The sequence below is a fragment of the Hippopotamus amphibius genome, chromosome 9 (assembly GCF_030028045.1).
Source record: "Hippopotamus amphibius kiboko isolate mHipAmp2 chromosome 9, mHipAmp2.hap2, whole genome shotgun sequence".
NCBI classification, from domain to species: domain Eukaryota; kingdom Metazoa; phylum Chordata; class Mammalia; order Artiodactyla; family Hippopotamidae; genus Hippopotamus; species Hippopotamus amphibius.
Genome location: NC_080194.1, coordinates 39,701,397 through 39,718,380, shown reverse-complemented (window position 1 = coordinate 39,718,380; position 16,984 = coordinate 39,701,397). Strand labels below are relative to the sequence as shown.

The 16,984-nt window shown below is 35.7% G+C and overlaps 1 protein-coding gene and 1 pseudogene across 1 annotated transcript; one reads left to right on the top strand and one right to left on the bottom strand.

The window, feature by feature from the left end:
* The first annotated feature begins 636 nt into the window (after positions 1-636).
* Positions 637-3,781, top strand: LOC130860825 (olfactory receptor 52A1-like; annotated as a pseudogene).
* A 7,925-nt stretch (positions 3,782-11,706) lies between these two features.
* LOC130861758 (olfactory receptor 52A1) lies at positions 11,707-12,645 on the bottom strand. Its single transcript, XM_057750926.1, has one exon. It carries the CDS (start codon positions 12,643-12,645, stop codon positions 11,707-11,709), a length of 939 nt encoding a protein of 312 aa, XP_057606909.1.
* Positions 12,646-16,984: the final 4,339 nt, after the last annotated feature.

Sequence of the window (16,984 nt, the reverse complement as noted above, 5' to 3'; positions counted from 1 at the left end):
TCAATATGGTAGCATTTAGAAATTTCCACCATAATTGGGCATTCTGAGAAATTACTGAACTTATCAAAACGGCTACAATGAAATAAAAATCTCAATAATGACTCAGTAGGAGAATTAGATTTAAAAATGTAATAAAAGATCAATTACAGATAGAAATTTTTTCTTTCCAGAGATACCTCAGTGAAAGGAAGGGTCACAAGAATATGTATATAAATAGAATTTACTTGGCATAGCAACAAGTCAGAACTTCACTTATAAAAAGAAATCTTGCATATATTAATTTCTCTGCATTTGGTCTGTGGGAAAAGAGAAAAGAAAGCAAGGCAATTTCTGCAGGTTGTACAAATGATATCACAGGGAAATTAGCTGTGGATTAACTGAAGGGGGCTTAATTAAAATATGTTGGGTTCCTTGTGGTTTTGTCTAGTGGCTATAAATCCCTCATTCCATATTCATAAGTCCCTCTTGTTTATATATTTATTAGGGAATATTAAAATTGGTGACTAGCATCTTTCTTCTCCAATTTGAGCGCAATAAATTGATACCCTGTCTCAGAAAAACACAGACTGTGATATGAGTTTTGTCAGAGGGTGAACACACCAACATGATCTCAGACAGATGTACAGAAGATGGAGAATGTCTGCATTGCAGAGAGAGAAGAGAAGCATGAAAGGCAATCCCAGAGATGCCCTCATATTGGTAGATGGCCGCAGCACCAAATGGATTACGATTCCTGACACTGCCTGGGTTCTGTTACAGAGGGCTCAGAGAAAGAAGAGGTATTGCAGAACGTATAATGCAAGGAAATGAGACTGAAATCTGGGGAGAGGACTTGTTGAATGATAAATAATGAGTGATAGTGAAATGAAGAATTTATGTTAACTCTTGGGTGTCACGTAGTAGCAGGCCCTGGGTCCAAAAACAATCAGCAAGTAATTCTTACTATCCCCACATTTAATCCCATAATTTTTCATTACCAGCTCTTCCAATAATGATAGCTCCATCCCACAAGCCCTGTATTCAAGTATGTACTCTCCACCTGCCATCCCACTATCTGTACCTGTCTGGTAATGCTCATGTGTCTCTTCTTACCCCTTGAATAAGTAACATAGGGTGCTTTTTATTAAAGGTTCCTATTCTAATTCTGATTATCTTTGAAGAGGAAAAAGTTTACTGCCATTAGGAAGTCAGTGATCTATGGATCGCGGAGTCATAGAATTAAGGAATGGAGAGGAAACCTGTGAAAATCAAGGTACTCACTTGACTGACTAGTCTATCCTGAATATATGTCAGCCCATACAGCCTTCTGTCACAGAGTGACCCCTGCTGACAATGTTCTTTCCCTTAAGGTTTAGCAGCATAAATCCCAGCTGCTTCCTGCATCACTGGCACGTTTGGTGACATCCAGTAAACAGCTGATCATTAGCTTACAGACCAAAAGCAACATTCCTGGAGAGTCTACAAAACAATAAAATAACCTAATTCTATTTTTTGCATGATCACAAACATTTATGTAATGTATAGCTTTAGAATCTTGATTCAAAATATGTAATTTTTAAAAGTACTAATTTTGGTCAGAGAACTTTCATATAAAGCATAAGATCTCAAGTTTTAAGAAAAAACAGTAGTCAGTGAATTGCGCAGTGATGAAATTTTCATCAGTTGCTCTGAGGCCCTTGACTGAATCATGTCAGGTACCAAGATCTGCCTTCTGTTTTCCATACCTGTTTCTTTGACTCCTTTTAGGGACTGTCCTTATCCTTTATTTCCTATTAATTTCTTATATCTTAGCTCATAAAATGATTCAAGTGTTCTATATAATCTATAATTCATTAAGAATGAATGAGACTAAATTGACCAAATCTCATCCTCACTATAGCTCTGAATAGTTTAAATCCAAGAAACTAGCCTCTCTCTGGCTAAGTTACCCATTTAACTATTTTTTTCTATATTCCATAGTCATCAAGAATGAGTCATCTTTCCCTCATACATTGCTGCTGCTAATTATCTTGCTTCTTAGAGATTCTTCCCCCTTTAGATATTCTGTAATGTGCATTATGGAATTTTAACTATTTTAAAACAAAACTAATTTTGAGGGCTTCAGCTGTTAAATATATGGGCATAAGGAAATATAATTTTACTAGACATGTAAAAATTAGTAAAGAAAAGTTTGACCCAAATTCACCAAAACACATAGATTTGAATGATCTTTTCTAAAGCTCTTTCCTTCACATTCTTTGAAAGGACATCCGTTTTATAGAGCGATGACTAGATAGATATAGATACATAAATCTATATCTACTGATGCTACCTCTATTTTGTTTCATAGGTAGTCTTTTATCCTAATATACTGATCATAGTCTAAAAAATTGCTGATCCAAACCAGTAGTTTCTGAATTAAAGACAACTGGGAATAATACAGTCCTAACATAACTGGATAGGGGTGACAGAGAAATTAAACAATCACAGATAAACTCAGATTAAAATGAAATCTCCAAGCAAAATAAGCAAGTCTAAGTATTTTGTCAACAGGTCCAGGAAAGAAGGACAGAAACCAGCGGTTTCTTGCCTTGCCCAGGTATTTTGCTAGTTCTAATGCATATACTCTGCCATGCACATGACATCTTACTGTAATTCTGTGCTTGTGGACACCTTCCCTGAAAATGTGATGTGTCTCTAAGGATCTGTCTTTTCCCTTCAATAGGTGAATGTATGCATGATATAAGTGTAGAGTTCAACAAAATTCTGATAATATGATGACTTTGGATAAAAATAAGAAATAGAACAGTGGCACTAACTTTTTTTGTTTACATCAGGAGACCCAAGGACACTACGTGCATTTCCAACATCACAGTCTTCATGCCTTCTGTGTTGACACTAACCGGGGTCCCAGGCCTGGAGTCCATGCAGTGCTGGACTGCAATTCCATTCTGTGCCATGTACCTCATTGCTGTGATTGGAATTTCCTTACCCCTGATGATCATCCAATCAGAACACAGCCTCCATGAGCCCACGTACACTTTCCTAGGCATGCTAGGAATCACAGATATTGCACTTAGTACCAGCATTGGGCCCAAGATGCTTGGAATCTTCTGGTTTCATATGCCAGAAATTTATTTTCACTCCTGCTTGCTTTAAATATGGCTCATCCACACATTTGAGGGCTTAGAGTCAGCCTTCCTGCTGACCATGGCCCTAGACCAATATGCGGCCATCTGTTATCTCCTGAGACATGCTGCCATCCTCACCCACCAGCTAGTCACCCAAATCAGGGCTGTGGTGACACTCAGGACTGCCATTCTTGTAGCCCCATGACTAGTACTAATAAAATGGCGGTTACAATTTTATCATACAACTGTCTTCTCCCACTCCTACTGTGAGCATATGGCCATTGTGAAACTGGCTGCAGAAAATATCCGGGTCAACAAAATCAATGGTTTGTTTGTGGCCTTCACTGTTGCAGGGCTTGATCTCACATTCATCACATTGTCCTATGTACAAATATTTATCACTTTTTCATTTTCTCCCCAAGGATGCTAGGTTGAAAGCATTCAGTACTTGCATTGCTCACATCTGTGTCTTCCTCCAGCTCTACCTCCTTGCTTTCTTCTCCTTCTTTGCTCACAGGTTTGGTTCTCAATATCCCTCCTTATATCCACATCCTCATTTCTAAGATGGTCCCTCTATTTAATTCGTGGTCCCTCCATTTCTCAATCCACTTTTCTATGGTGCAAAGACCAAGCAGATCCGCATTCATGTAGTAAAAATGTTCTGTTCATAAAATCCATCATGATTAATACTTTCCTGCTTTGCTTTTTGTGATATAGTAACAATCTTTGAAAACAAAAATAAGCAATAAAAATCATGTTATTTGATATATTTGAGTTTTCTATGTAATTGTTTTGTGAAATTTTCCAGGATGTTAGTTAGTTTTAGATCATCATAGCCCATGACACCTGTCAATCAATGGGGTTGTGAATCCTGAGTAGAGTGAGGTATGTAGAAAGAGCAAATATTGCTTCCTGTTCTTTTTTTGGATTTAGTCCCAGGTTGAGCTACATTCCTTAAGAATCCTTCTCCAGAAAGATTCACGGATAATGGATTTCTCACTGATTTTTAATGCACGCAAAGCTAGTTGTTCTGGAGTGTTCAATGAATACAAGTTGCTGAGTCACTTTGTTTCTTGATCAAAACATCATCTTAAAAAAAAAAGTGTATCTTAATCATGTTCCTACCAAAAACATTGCACCTAATGAGACAATAAAGTCTAAAATTTTCAGTATGTTTCTAGGGTCATTCAGGAGGTTGCAAGCACAAAAGTCTTGAGAACTCCAGGGTTCCCATTTAGCATAAATATTTTTTCTGCTACCTCCATCATTTACTTCTTCATTAATTCATCAATTGTTATCAAAGTTCCATAATATTATAAATATTATGATAGATAATAGTGGCTTAGTGGTAAATTTGGCATAGTGTTTATGTTTTGTGAGTTTGTAGCCTTTGCAGCCCTATATTTCTGGGGGAAAGAGAGTGACAAAGAAAGTGAGAAAGGGAAATGCGAGAGAAGTAGTAGTGGTACCCATGGAATGTGGAGTTAGGGAAGAGAACAAAGGATTGAATATAACTGAAAGCTGCAGTTATAGAACTCCTTTGTTTAATTTTTAAATTAGGTAGTGTGATTCTTGAGGAATGATGACTGAGTGACCATGGAAGTAAGGGCACAGCATGCCAGGTATTGGATAGAGGAGATTTAAAATAGAGAATGTTGGTTAAGGTAACTGCTCAGGTTTGTTGTTCTGTTGTTCTTGTTGTTTTGTTTTGGTTTGATTTTTTGCTTTTTTTTTTTTTTTGCAACGTAAGGTACACTTTGGAGAAACAAAATGCAAATATCAAGAATGGCCGTGCACAAAGTTGTTGAACTTTATTCTGAAAGCTATTATGTCTCATACTCTATAAGACTAATGTATGTGTGTGTATCTCCTTTGGCATGTGACAGCATATCTTCTCAATGAATACAAATTACTATGGTTTTTAAACAGCTAATTTGATTATATTAGTAAATATATGATTGTTCCAAGAGTAATGACTTTAGAATCTAGGTGTAGTGGATTGTTCCTGAAAAACTCAACTCATTGAACATTTTTTTTAATCAAGAGGATAAAAAATATTCACTTGTGTGAAGATGACCATACTTTGATTTATGACATTAGAATCACTGTGTATGTAATAAATGTTACAGTTCATGTTAATAAATGGAATATTTATAAATGGAATATTTCCTGCCAAACCAATAAACGAAGGCTATCACAGTCATCAATGATTGCAGCCCTTCAGTGTGAGCTGGTGAACTCTGAAGAAATTCAAGGCTGAAAAGAATACCTGCCATCTAGCAGCCAACAGACTACAGCCACTCCCTGAAGTGAGCCCTGAGGAAACTCAGGATGTGAAAATACAGGATACTGGCCCCAGATAGCTGAGGTGCATATCAAAGAAATAATTTCAGTTAGCCCAGACTCTTGCATCTTCCCATATATAGAAAAGCACTGAATTCCTTAACTTGAGATATCTGCTTTTCTTTATTTAACAATAATCTTTTGAAGTTCTGGATTAGTTGCCCTTGGTTCAAAACACCTATATATCCTGGCTCCTCTCCTCGCCTCCTCAGAGCAGTTTTTCAGAGCTATCTGAAATACTGTCTCCCGGGCTGCAGTCCTCATTTTGCCCCAAATAAAACTTAACTCGCAACTCTCACATTGTGCATTTTTTTAAGTCAACAATGTTGTATAGATAGTGGGTACTCTGGCTGGTTTTATGATCTGAGCTTATCAGATGCCAGTTGGGAATGATTATTTTGTCAATCTCAAGGCTACTTTGGGGCATCTTTGGAGAATGTTTTAAATATCGGTGTTTATTAGAGATGATTAGATTGCATTACTGATAGGGGTTGTTGTTCTTAGATAACATAACTTCCTTCGGTATAAAACTAAAATAGAATCAGAGTTAATTTCTTAATATTCTAGACGGGTTCAGGAAACTTTTAAACGCCAAATAAATGGTATAGGCTTTGTGGGCAAAGAGACAATTCAAGAATATTATGTGCTGTCTTGATAACAAAAGACAGAACATATTTCCACAAAAAAATTAATTCAATTTATAATAATAATTTAAATAACAGTAGTAATCATAACTGTGTTGTTTTCTGTAATGCCCATCCATTAATTAGAAGCATCAAATTTATTTTTTCTGGTAAATACTCTGCTTATGTGGGGATTAAATTTCAAGATTTCTTAATGCAAAATTAATTGCAAAATTTCTGCTGTAAAACTATTCTTAGCTAGTGGGCTATACAAAAACAGGCAGCAACATAGCTTAGGATGCTCCACTATAATTCTAAGAAAATTTGGAGAAGTTTGAAATACGTTTAATAATTGAGAGTTGTGGAGAACACCCTGAAAATATGTGGAAATATAAGACCAACCTGGAGAAAGAAATGGGAGACTAGAAAATGTTTGCATCATATCAATTGTTGAATCCCATAAAATACCTAGCCTGGAGTCCAGATTGTTCAATTATGGTGGTCTTTCAATGATCAGAACCAGTCCCAAACTAAAACCTACAGATGGAAAAGAGAAAAAAAATACGTGGGCCATTACAGGGACCAGGGGACAACCAGGATTCTCTATCTACCCACGCACGTGGACCACAACAATTATAGGAAAAATTCTTAAATGGAAAATTGCTTGCAAAAGAAAATACATTTTGGGAAGTGTAATTTTAGTGATTTCTAGAAATTTAAAAATGAACCTTCAAAGAGACCTCAACAACTTCAATGAAGACAAAAATCCCAAAACTTTTCCTGAATTTTCAAAAATACTGATTAATATAAATATTTTTAACCTTGGACAATTTGATAAGTGAAATGATTCTTCTTATAATTGGCCTTTAAGAAAGACTGAAATATTTCTCATTTTTCTGATTTCTATTTCATAGAAAGGATTTCCTATATCCTTTCTATGAAATACTTTGTTTCTTTTGATAATTTTTCTAATTTCTGTCCATTTTTTCTTCTTGAGTTTAAGATCTGAGAAAGAAATTCTGAACTAATACTTTAAGGGTTTTATTCCTGGGGACATCACAGGAGACCTTCCAATAGGCCATGGGTATTTTCTAGTAGAGTGACTTCAGATGAAGGAAGAGGTCTTGATGTTGATGATGTTTGACCCCTTAGGGGCAGGAATTGACTCTTCCCTTGCTTGATGATGGCTTTCAGGTGAGGTAGCAATAATGTTTTGACCCTTCTGGCTATTTGCATTTCCTTATCTAAATGTTTACTTTGGGAAGAATAACTTGCAACTTTTGGGACATCTCCACCCTTCTCTTGGTAGAGAACTGCACCCAGGCTGCGGGTCTTTTCTGCTGACCCTCCTGGAGTGGTCTATACTCTAGTGTGGAAATGTTGTTCTGACATCCATTTCACTCTCACTTGATGGAAAAATCAGGCTCATTTGGGATTTAATGAGCAGATCCAATTTGCTTTCATACTAAGCTGTATCCTTACATTTAAACTGTATCAAAAATATAGATGATATTTTGTTTTCCATCTACCACTTTTATGTATGAATCTTAAATTTCATATATTGTATAGGTCATGATTCTCCAGAGTAACAGAACAAATAAAATGTACGTATATAAGTCCCTATCTATCTATCTATCTATCTAGGAAAAGAGAGATGTAATATACTTATATTTATGCATATGTAAGTATATATATTTTGAAAAAAATCTAAAGCAACCTTCCAGTAAAACCCAGTATGCTCTTTGCTGTTTTTCCTAATAACTGGATACCTTAGCCCAGCCATGTGACACTTAAAAGTGACCATCACAGAACCCAAGGCACAAAGCAGTTAAGTATTTTTTTGGACCCCAGCAGAGGTTCACTTTTAAGGTTTAGAAGCTACTAGGAAGGGATACTGGAATAAACAACTTGCAGGAACTTATTAATATTTATTTATAATCTCTAAAATGGTATGCTTGTTAATGTGATGTGTCAACTTGACTGGGCTACAGGGTGCCCAGATATTTGGTCAAACATTATTCTGGGTGTTTCATTGCGGGCGTATTTGGATGAGGTTAGCATTTAAAGTGGTTTAGTGAGGAAAGCAGATAGGCATCTATGCTGTAGTGTGCCTCCTCCAATCAGATGAAGACCCGAATAGAATGAAAAACCCGACCCTTCTTCAAGTAAGTGAAACATCTTCCTGTGTGATAGCTTTCAGATTGGAATCTTGGCTTTTTTTCTGTGTGAAGACTAGAACCGAAATATTGGCTTTTTCAATGTTTTGAATTTTCACGCCTTCAGATCAAGACTATACCATCAACTTTCCTTGTTCATAGGCTTTCAAACTCAAACTGAAAAGAAGCCATTGGGTCTCCTGGGTCTCTAGCTTGCTAACTTTTCTGGTATAACTTGGGAGTTGCTAGACTACATAATTGTGTGATCGAATTGCTTTTAATCAATCTCTCTCTCTATCTGTCTACCTATCTATCATCTATCTTTCTATCATCTAATCTATCATCTATCTATATATCTATATCATCTATCTATCTATTATCTACATCCTATTGGTTCTGTTACTCTGGAGAATCCTGACTAATACAGTGATACAAAAGACTTCAAGAAGTCAGTATGAAATTAAAAGTTATGATAGGGTTCTGATAAATAGCTGTTCCCTATATTGTATGATTTAATACCTTGTAGGCAATAACTCCCAGAAGAATAGAGTATTAGATCAGAGAATAATGATTATCATCTGTGTGCAAGGCCTTAGACTGATATATACAATGCCAAATTCATACTTTATTTGTAGTAGACATAATTTTTTAATGTGAAAATACTTACAGAGTATATTTATAAAGTTAATAGCTTTATTCATAAGTGATATTAATAAGGTTGTAAGATAATAAGATTCATATAAAATGTTTTATAAATCTACTTACTGGAAAAAATAACTGGAAAGTAAAAAAAATAGTAATTTGCTATAGAGAATAAAAACATAATACATTTATGTTATGTTTATATGTATGATAAAATAAAACACAAGGATTCTATATTGAAAATTACAAAAAATGTTGAGAGACAGTAGATAAGACCTAAAGAAATAGAGAGCCATACCACCTTCATATATTGGAATCTCAATATTGTTAAGATGTGAGTTCCCTTAATTTTATCTAATGATTTAAAGCAGTCCTGAAAAAATCCTAACACATATTTTTGAAAAGAATTGAGAAATTATTTTGTATTTTATAAGGAAATTCAAGGGACTTCCTCTTGTTTTTCTTTCTGCCACATTAGTTTGATGGTTTTCTATAATATTTTTTCAGTTTTCTCATTTTTATTTTGTCTCTTCTCTAGATTTAGATTTTATTTTAACCATGAAGTTTGTATAAAATGTCTCACATGTAAAATAATATTTTTTTTCTGCTGATAGCATCTTATCTTCATTAGCCTATATGAGTTCAATCCTTTTCCTCTATGTTTTTTTTCTTCTCTAATTATCCCTTCTATTGTGAGTTTTTGACCAAAATGTGGTAACTATTGTTATTTGTATTGCTTTTTTTCCTTTAGCCTGTCTGGTATTTCTTCTTCTAAGGTCACTAATTCCATCACGAAGAGCTCACCCTCATGACATCAAGTAAACCTAATTATCTCCCACATGTGCAATTACCAACACATTGGTTGTTAGGGCTTCAACACAGGAATTTTGGGGGAGACACAATTCAGTTCATAGCATGGATTCCAGTACTATTAGAATGTAATGTAAAAATCAATGACACTTGTTTAAGAATAATGCAAGCCTTGCATTTACATTATGTTACCCTCATAGCTACTCAGGAGACACTATTTTAAGGCTGATTCCACGGAGATTCGGAAAGGTCTACAATTTGCTTAAGTTCACAGAGTTAATGTAAGACTGAGATGAACTATCAGCTCAAATATTGACTCTGAATCCCATAATTCTGATCACTATGTTAGAGTTAGTTTATTCAGATAAAATATTTATTATACAAGGGCATTCCTCAGATATTCAGGTATAACTTGGAAAGTGTATTGGGCTCTTGTCCTACGTGAACTGACTATTCTCATGCTTGGACACTGGCTGATTCCATCTCAAAGAACCTGATCAAAGAAGGCTGTCTATTCTCTCACTGTAAGAAACTATTTCTCCTTGCAGATGATTTAGACTTGTTTACCTCTGGGTTTGGTGGCAAAAAGCAAATTTGAAGCCACAACATATCAATAGGCATATTTTTTCACTTATTGTTAGGTGGAAACTGTTCTGGAGCAGTCTTCCAAATTACCTAAAGCTTCTTTACTATGGCAGAATAAAAAATGTAATTCATGAATTTAAGGTTGATTTTAGTATTTGTTGCATATAGAAGAGATTGCAGAGTTAGGTTTTTTTTTTTTCCTGTTGTCTCAGAATTGTAGTTAAAACCTAAAGCTGAGGACACAAGGCACTAAGTATTCCTAAATCACTAACAGCTGCCATGGATTACTAAATTGTATTTGTCTCTACTGCCACAACTAGCTATCATCCCTCTCCTTGCAATTTCCTACTCATGTCTCAGTACTTGAAAGAGGCAGGACATTCATATTTCCTGGAGGACATTTGGAGGACACTGTTTGTCCTAGAGTTTCCTTATTCCCTGCTCTTAGAAGAGCAGACAGTGGTGCTTTTCCACCTCTGGACCTAAGGGAATCAGATTCTATAAAATTCCAGTGAAGACTGGAAGTTTCTCAAAAAATGGGAGACTGACACTCTGCTCCCCTAAAGATTTAATTTGCTACAAAATCTGAAGATTAATTCATGCATGCCACTACTACTCTTTCATTTCCTTGTCTCTCTTTCTCTCAGAAATATAAGGCTACAAAGGTTACAAACTCATGAAAATTAACCACTGTTTCAAATTTACCATTATGCCTCTATTCTCTGGCATGTTATTTATAATATTCTAGGATTTTGATGACACTTGATGAAATAATAAAAAGTAAATGGTGGAGGTAGCAGAAAAAGTACTGATGTGTAAAATGGAACACTTAAGTTCTCATGATTTTTGTGCCTATAATTCCCTGAATGATCCTGCAAATATACTGAAATTTTTAGACTTCATTGTCTCATTAGCAACATAAAGAGTTTTATTTTTGGTTTGTTTTGTTTTTGATAAGAACATAGTTAAAATACACTTCCTCTAATACTTTTTAAGACTACTTGGATGATCAAGGAACAGAAGCAAGAACTAGATTTCACTGAGTATCTGAACACTGCAGAACAACAAGCCTTGGGTGTATCTAAATGCAGAGAGAGATGCATAATTTCTAAATCCTTCTAAAATTGGATTCTCACAAGGGCATACTCAACAAGGTACTAAAAAAATGAAAGAGAAAACTAAAGGACATACATTCACTATTTTCCTCTTTTATTTTCTTACTCTCATTACCCAAAGAGGATCCACAATCCTATTGACAGATAGTTGTCATGGGCTAATAGTTAATAGCTAACATTCTGGCAAGTTGAAAAAAAATAGTTAAATAGGAAACTAAGGCACCTCAAATAACGTGGGTTTTTTGTTGGTTTATTATGTTGTGAAAAATATTGTTGCTATTGCTCAAAAAGAATAACATGAATGTATTATTCATGGTAAATTTTATGAACAGAACCTTTTTACCATATGGACACGGATCTGCTTGGTCTTTGCACCATAGACAAGTGGATTGAGAAATGGAGGGACCAGCAAGTAAATGCTAGAAAAGAGGATGTGGATGTAAGGGGGGATGTAAGACCCAAATCTATGTGCAAAGAAGGAGAAGAAGGCAAGGAGGTAGAACTGGAGGAAGACACAGATGTGAGCGATGCAAGTATTGAATGCTTTCAACCTAGCCTCTTTCTGGGGCAGAAGGAAAATTGTGATAAATATCTGTACATAGGACAAGGTGATTAATATGAGATCAAGCCCTGCAACAGTGAAGGCCACAAACAAACCATAGATTTTGTTGACCCGGATATTTTCTGCAGCCAGTTTCACAATGGCCATATGCTCACAGTATGAGTGGGAGACGACTGTTGTGTGATAAAATTGCAGCCGGAACTTTATCAGCATTAGGCATGGGGCTACAAGAATGGCAGCCCTAAGTGTTACCATAGCTGCGATTTGAGTGACTAGCTGGGGTGTAAAGATGGCAGCATGTCTCAGGGGATAACAGATGGCCACATAGCGGTCCAGGGCCATAGCCAACAGGATGCCTGACTCTATTCCCTGAAATGTGTGGATGAGCCACATTTGAAGCAAGCAAGAATCAAAATATATTTCTGGTACATGAAACCAGAAGATTCCAAGCATCTTGGGCACAACGCTGGTACTAAGTAAAATATCTGTGACTCCTAACATGCCTAGGAAAATGTACATGGGCTCATGGAGGCTGCGTTCTGATTTGATGATGATCAAAAGCAGGAAATTTCCAATCACAGCAATGAGGTACATGGCACAGAATGGAATCCCAATCCAGCACTGCACGGACTCCAGGCCTGGGATCCCTGTTAATGTCAACACAGAAGGCATGAAGACTGTGATGTTGGAAATGGACATAGTGTCCTTGGGTCTCCTGCAAACAGAAGTTTCTCAGTCAACGCTACTTCCTTTCTACTTCCCATTTTCATCCAAAGTCATCATATTGAGTCTTTCTGATTTTGGTAGAAATCTTAGATCATATCATCCTTCTCATTTATATATCGAAGTAAAAGAAAGATCCATAGAGACATATCACTGTTTTAGGAAAGACGTTGACAATCACAGTACCGTAGTGCTTGTACCCCAATAAAATGTTATTACAGGACAGGACAATTGCATTAAAACCAGCAAAATAAGTGATTTAGGAAATAAACTGCTGACTTGACTGTCATTTCATTTCAGACCTGTGGACCAAAAAACAGACTTGTTTGTTTTACTTGAAAATTGCATTTTGATCAGTTGTTAATGAATCCCTCCTCATTCCACATTCCAGTTCATTGCTTTACTATTCTCTTTTTCTCAATTGTCCCTAAACCAGGAACCGTTGGTTTAGAGGAGCAAATACTCAGACTCTGCCCAGTATATTAGCGTGAAAAGCTCCCTATAAAAGATGATTTAGATATAAACACTTGTTATGCTAAAGCTTAATATACTTATCTATCTATGAATCTATACCATCGGTCTCTATGTTAAGACTGAATATCCTTCATGACAATGTAAAGGAAGAGTTGAAGAAAAATCATTCAAATCCATGCACATTTAGTGAATTTGGGCCAACATTCCTTGCTCATTTTACATTTCTAATAAAATTGTATTTTTTTGGCTTATATTTCTAAAAGCTGAAATATTTAAAATTTTGTGTGTGTTTAAATTAGGGGGAAAAAAACCTCTGTAATATTCATTACAAGATACCTAGAAGGGAGAGGTCTCCAAGCAGGCAAGAGAAGCAGCAGAGGCAATGTATAAAGGCAAGAAAAATAAATAAAGAAAGGCAAGAAGAATCATTCTTAGTGACTAAAGGATATAGGAACATGGGTAAATGTGTAACTTGATTGGAATAGAGGCTTGTTTCTTGGGTTTATGCTGTTCAGAGATACCATTCCCATAAGATTTGGCTAATTTCAGCTCATCGACTCTTAATGAAATAGATAATCTGGAACACTTTCATCATTTTTTTTGTGAACCCAGGCATAAGTAATTAACAGAAAATGAAGCTGTGAAAGGACAGTTTCCTTAAAAGGAGTTAAATGTAGAATTAGAAATGAAAGACAGAGGGTTGCCATTGGGATACCAGAATTAATTCAGCAAAGGGCTATAGAGCAACTGAATACATTTTTATTATTTTTCAATTCACTGAGAAGTGATTTTTCTGAAAACTTGGGTTCATGCATTATATTAATGTTCTTATCTGATCAAAAGCATTACATATTAAATACTACATAATTGGAATCAAGAAATTCTCAAAACCATACATTAGAGAAATGTTCATAATTCTGTGAAAATAAGGTTAGGTTTTTCATTCTTTCACATATTCTCTAGTAACCTTGCTTTATGTCAATAAACTCATGATCTGCTAACCTTGTACTGAATGTCAACAAATATGGCAGTAATGCAGGAAGCAGCTGTGGTTTGTGTTGCTAAAACTCAAGTAAAAGAATGAAGAGGTCATTTTAATGTAGGAAGCCTGCATCAGTTGACATATATTTAGAATAGACTAGTCACTAAAATAAGCAGTTGGATACCCACAGATTTGCTCCCCAATGATTAATTTTATGATCAGTCCTTACATCACTGACTCTATTAGCAGTAACGTTTTTCTTTCTCAAAGATAATCAGAATTAGAATAGGAATCCTTTGAGAACAATCACTGTGTCTAACATTTTCAAGAGAAAGGAGCAACACTTGAGCTTGATCTGACCAGTACAGGTAGTGGAATGGCAGGTGGGAAGTACAGAAGTGAGTACAAGGTTGATGGGATGGGGTGATTATTATTTTAAAGGCTGGTAATGAAACATTACAGAGGTAAACTTGGGAATAGTGAGACTTACTTGCCAATTGTTGGGAGCTGGTTCTGCTCTTACCTGATACCTGAAGAGTACTGTCAGATTCATATCACTATTACCCATGACTTTGCAATGAGTGGACATATCTGGGATAACATTTTATGCTTCTCTCTTGTCTCCACAATACAAACACTCTCCTTTTGTAAGTCTGTCTGAGATCATGTCTTTGTGTTCATTCTCCAACAAAACTCACAAAATCTGTGTTATTCTGGGACATAGCATCAATTTATTCAGCTCGATTTGAAGAAGAAAGCTGCTAGTCACCAATTTTAATGTTTCCTGATGGATTTGTGGAGAAGGAGGAGTTATAAACACAAAATGGGGCATTTACTAGCCATTAGCTAAACCACAAGGGGGTTTTAGTTACTAACCCTCTTGGGTTTATCCAAACCTAATATCCCCGAGATCATTACTACAACTTGCAGATATCTCCTTGCTCTTCTTTATCCTTTTCATCCACAGGCTAAATATAGATTTTTGTTTTTTTAATAGGCTGAGTTCCGTTTCTGTTGTTCTTATTTGCAAACAAGTCTAAAATCTACTTAAATGTAAACATGTTCCTGTTCCAATGAATTATATTTAAATAAATATCCTGTGACCCTTCATTTCAATGAGGCAATTCTGATATGAATTATATGTTGTATCCGCTTTTGAAAACGGAGTATTGAACTCTCCTACTATTTTTGTGTTGCTGTCTGTATTTCTCCCTTTAGTTATAATAATGTTTGCTTTATATATTTGGGTGCTCTAATATTTATAATGTATTTTCCTTTTTAGAAAAGATTTATTTATTATTTTATTTATTTATTTATTTATTTATTTATTTATTTATTTTTGGCTGCACTGGGTCTTCATTACTGCGTGTGGGCTTTCTCTAGTTGTAGAGCATGGGCTCTAGGCATGCGGGCTTCAGTAGTTGCAGCACATGGGCTCAGTAGTTGTGGCTCGTGGGCTCTAGAGCGCAGGCTCAATAGTTGTGGTGCATGGGCTTAGTTGCTCCATGACATGTGGGATCTTCCTGGACTAGGGCTCAAACCCGTTTCCCCTGCATTGGCAGGTGGATTCTTAACCACTGCGCCACTAGGGAAGTCCTATAATGTATTTTCATGGTAAATTCACCCTTTTAAAATTAGATAATGTCTTCCCTTTTAGTGACAGAGTTTTTTTTTTTTTTTTTTTTTTTTGGCCCTGCTGCGTGTCTTGCAGGTTGCAGGTTTTTTAGTCCCGTGAACAAGCATGGAGTCCAGGCCCACAGCAGTGAAAGTGCTGAGTCCTAACCACTGGACCGCCAGGGAATTCCTGGTGACAGTTTTAATTAAAAGCCTATTTCGTCTGATAAAAGTATGGCCACTCCTGCCTACTTTTGTTTACCATTGGCTTGAAATTTCTTCTTTTGTGCCTTTTTGTGTTCTTAAATCTTAAATCCTGTGTCTCCCGTAGACAGCATATAGTTCAATTTTTATTTTTTATTAAGTCACTTATATCTTTTACATATATCTGATTACCCATTAACAAGTTTTGTATTCCTTCTCTCACTGTAATTTTTTTCTAGTCTTGATTCATATGATTCATGTTTACAAGATTTTATTGAACCGAAATACCTTATGGCTCAAATTTATTTCTGTATTACTCAACAAGATGTCATTCCAACATTTCTTCTACCTCTGCATCTTTAATAATATGTCCCCTTCCTTTTATTGTAGTGGAATGTTTTCTTCTATTATTTCTTCCTTGGACTATGCAAATCAGTCTAAAATTAGAGACCAGATGTTTCTCTCTGTGTACATCATTCTCAAGAATTCTTATTAGTCTTCAGGGTTGCAAGTGGATTGAAGAAAATTTAAGGCTGATCTCTACTGGTGCAGCATCCTGAGAGAAAATGAAGGTATGTGAGCAGAGGAATAGCAAAACGTGAAGAAAGCTCTGAAGTCTTTGTTTTAGAAGTCAGTATCTCACATGACAGTTTTGATTTTGGCTCATACTTTATTTTAAGATGATACAGTGATTCATTGACGACGCCATCTTCGTTTACATATAATATTGGAAAAAACTCTCTAGCATGCCAATTTTCTATAAGATGATGTTACCTGTTGCCTGAACACCTCCAGATGAGTTGCTCTTGAATACCATTGATAAACAGCAGTAAAATGTTTAAGCAGTTCATTATATAATGCCACTTTTACTGAAGTTCTAAGAAGTCTATGTTATCCTATGTATTATCCTATGTATTGTTAATACAAATGTAAATACGACAAGTAGTGTACTCTAGATTCTTGCAGTATGTGATTTCTGAATGCTGTGGAATTGATTTGTCTATGTCTTCAATTCTATAACTTAAACTTTCAAATTTGGGT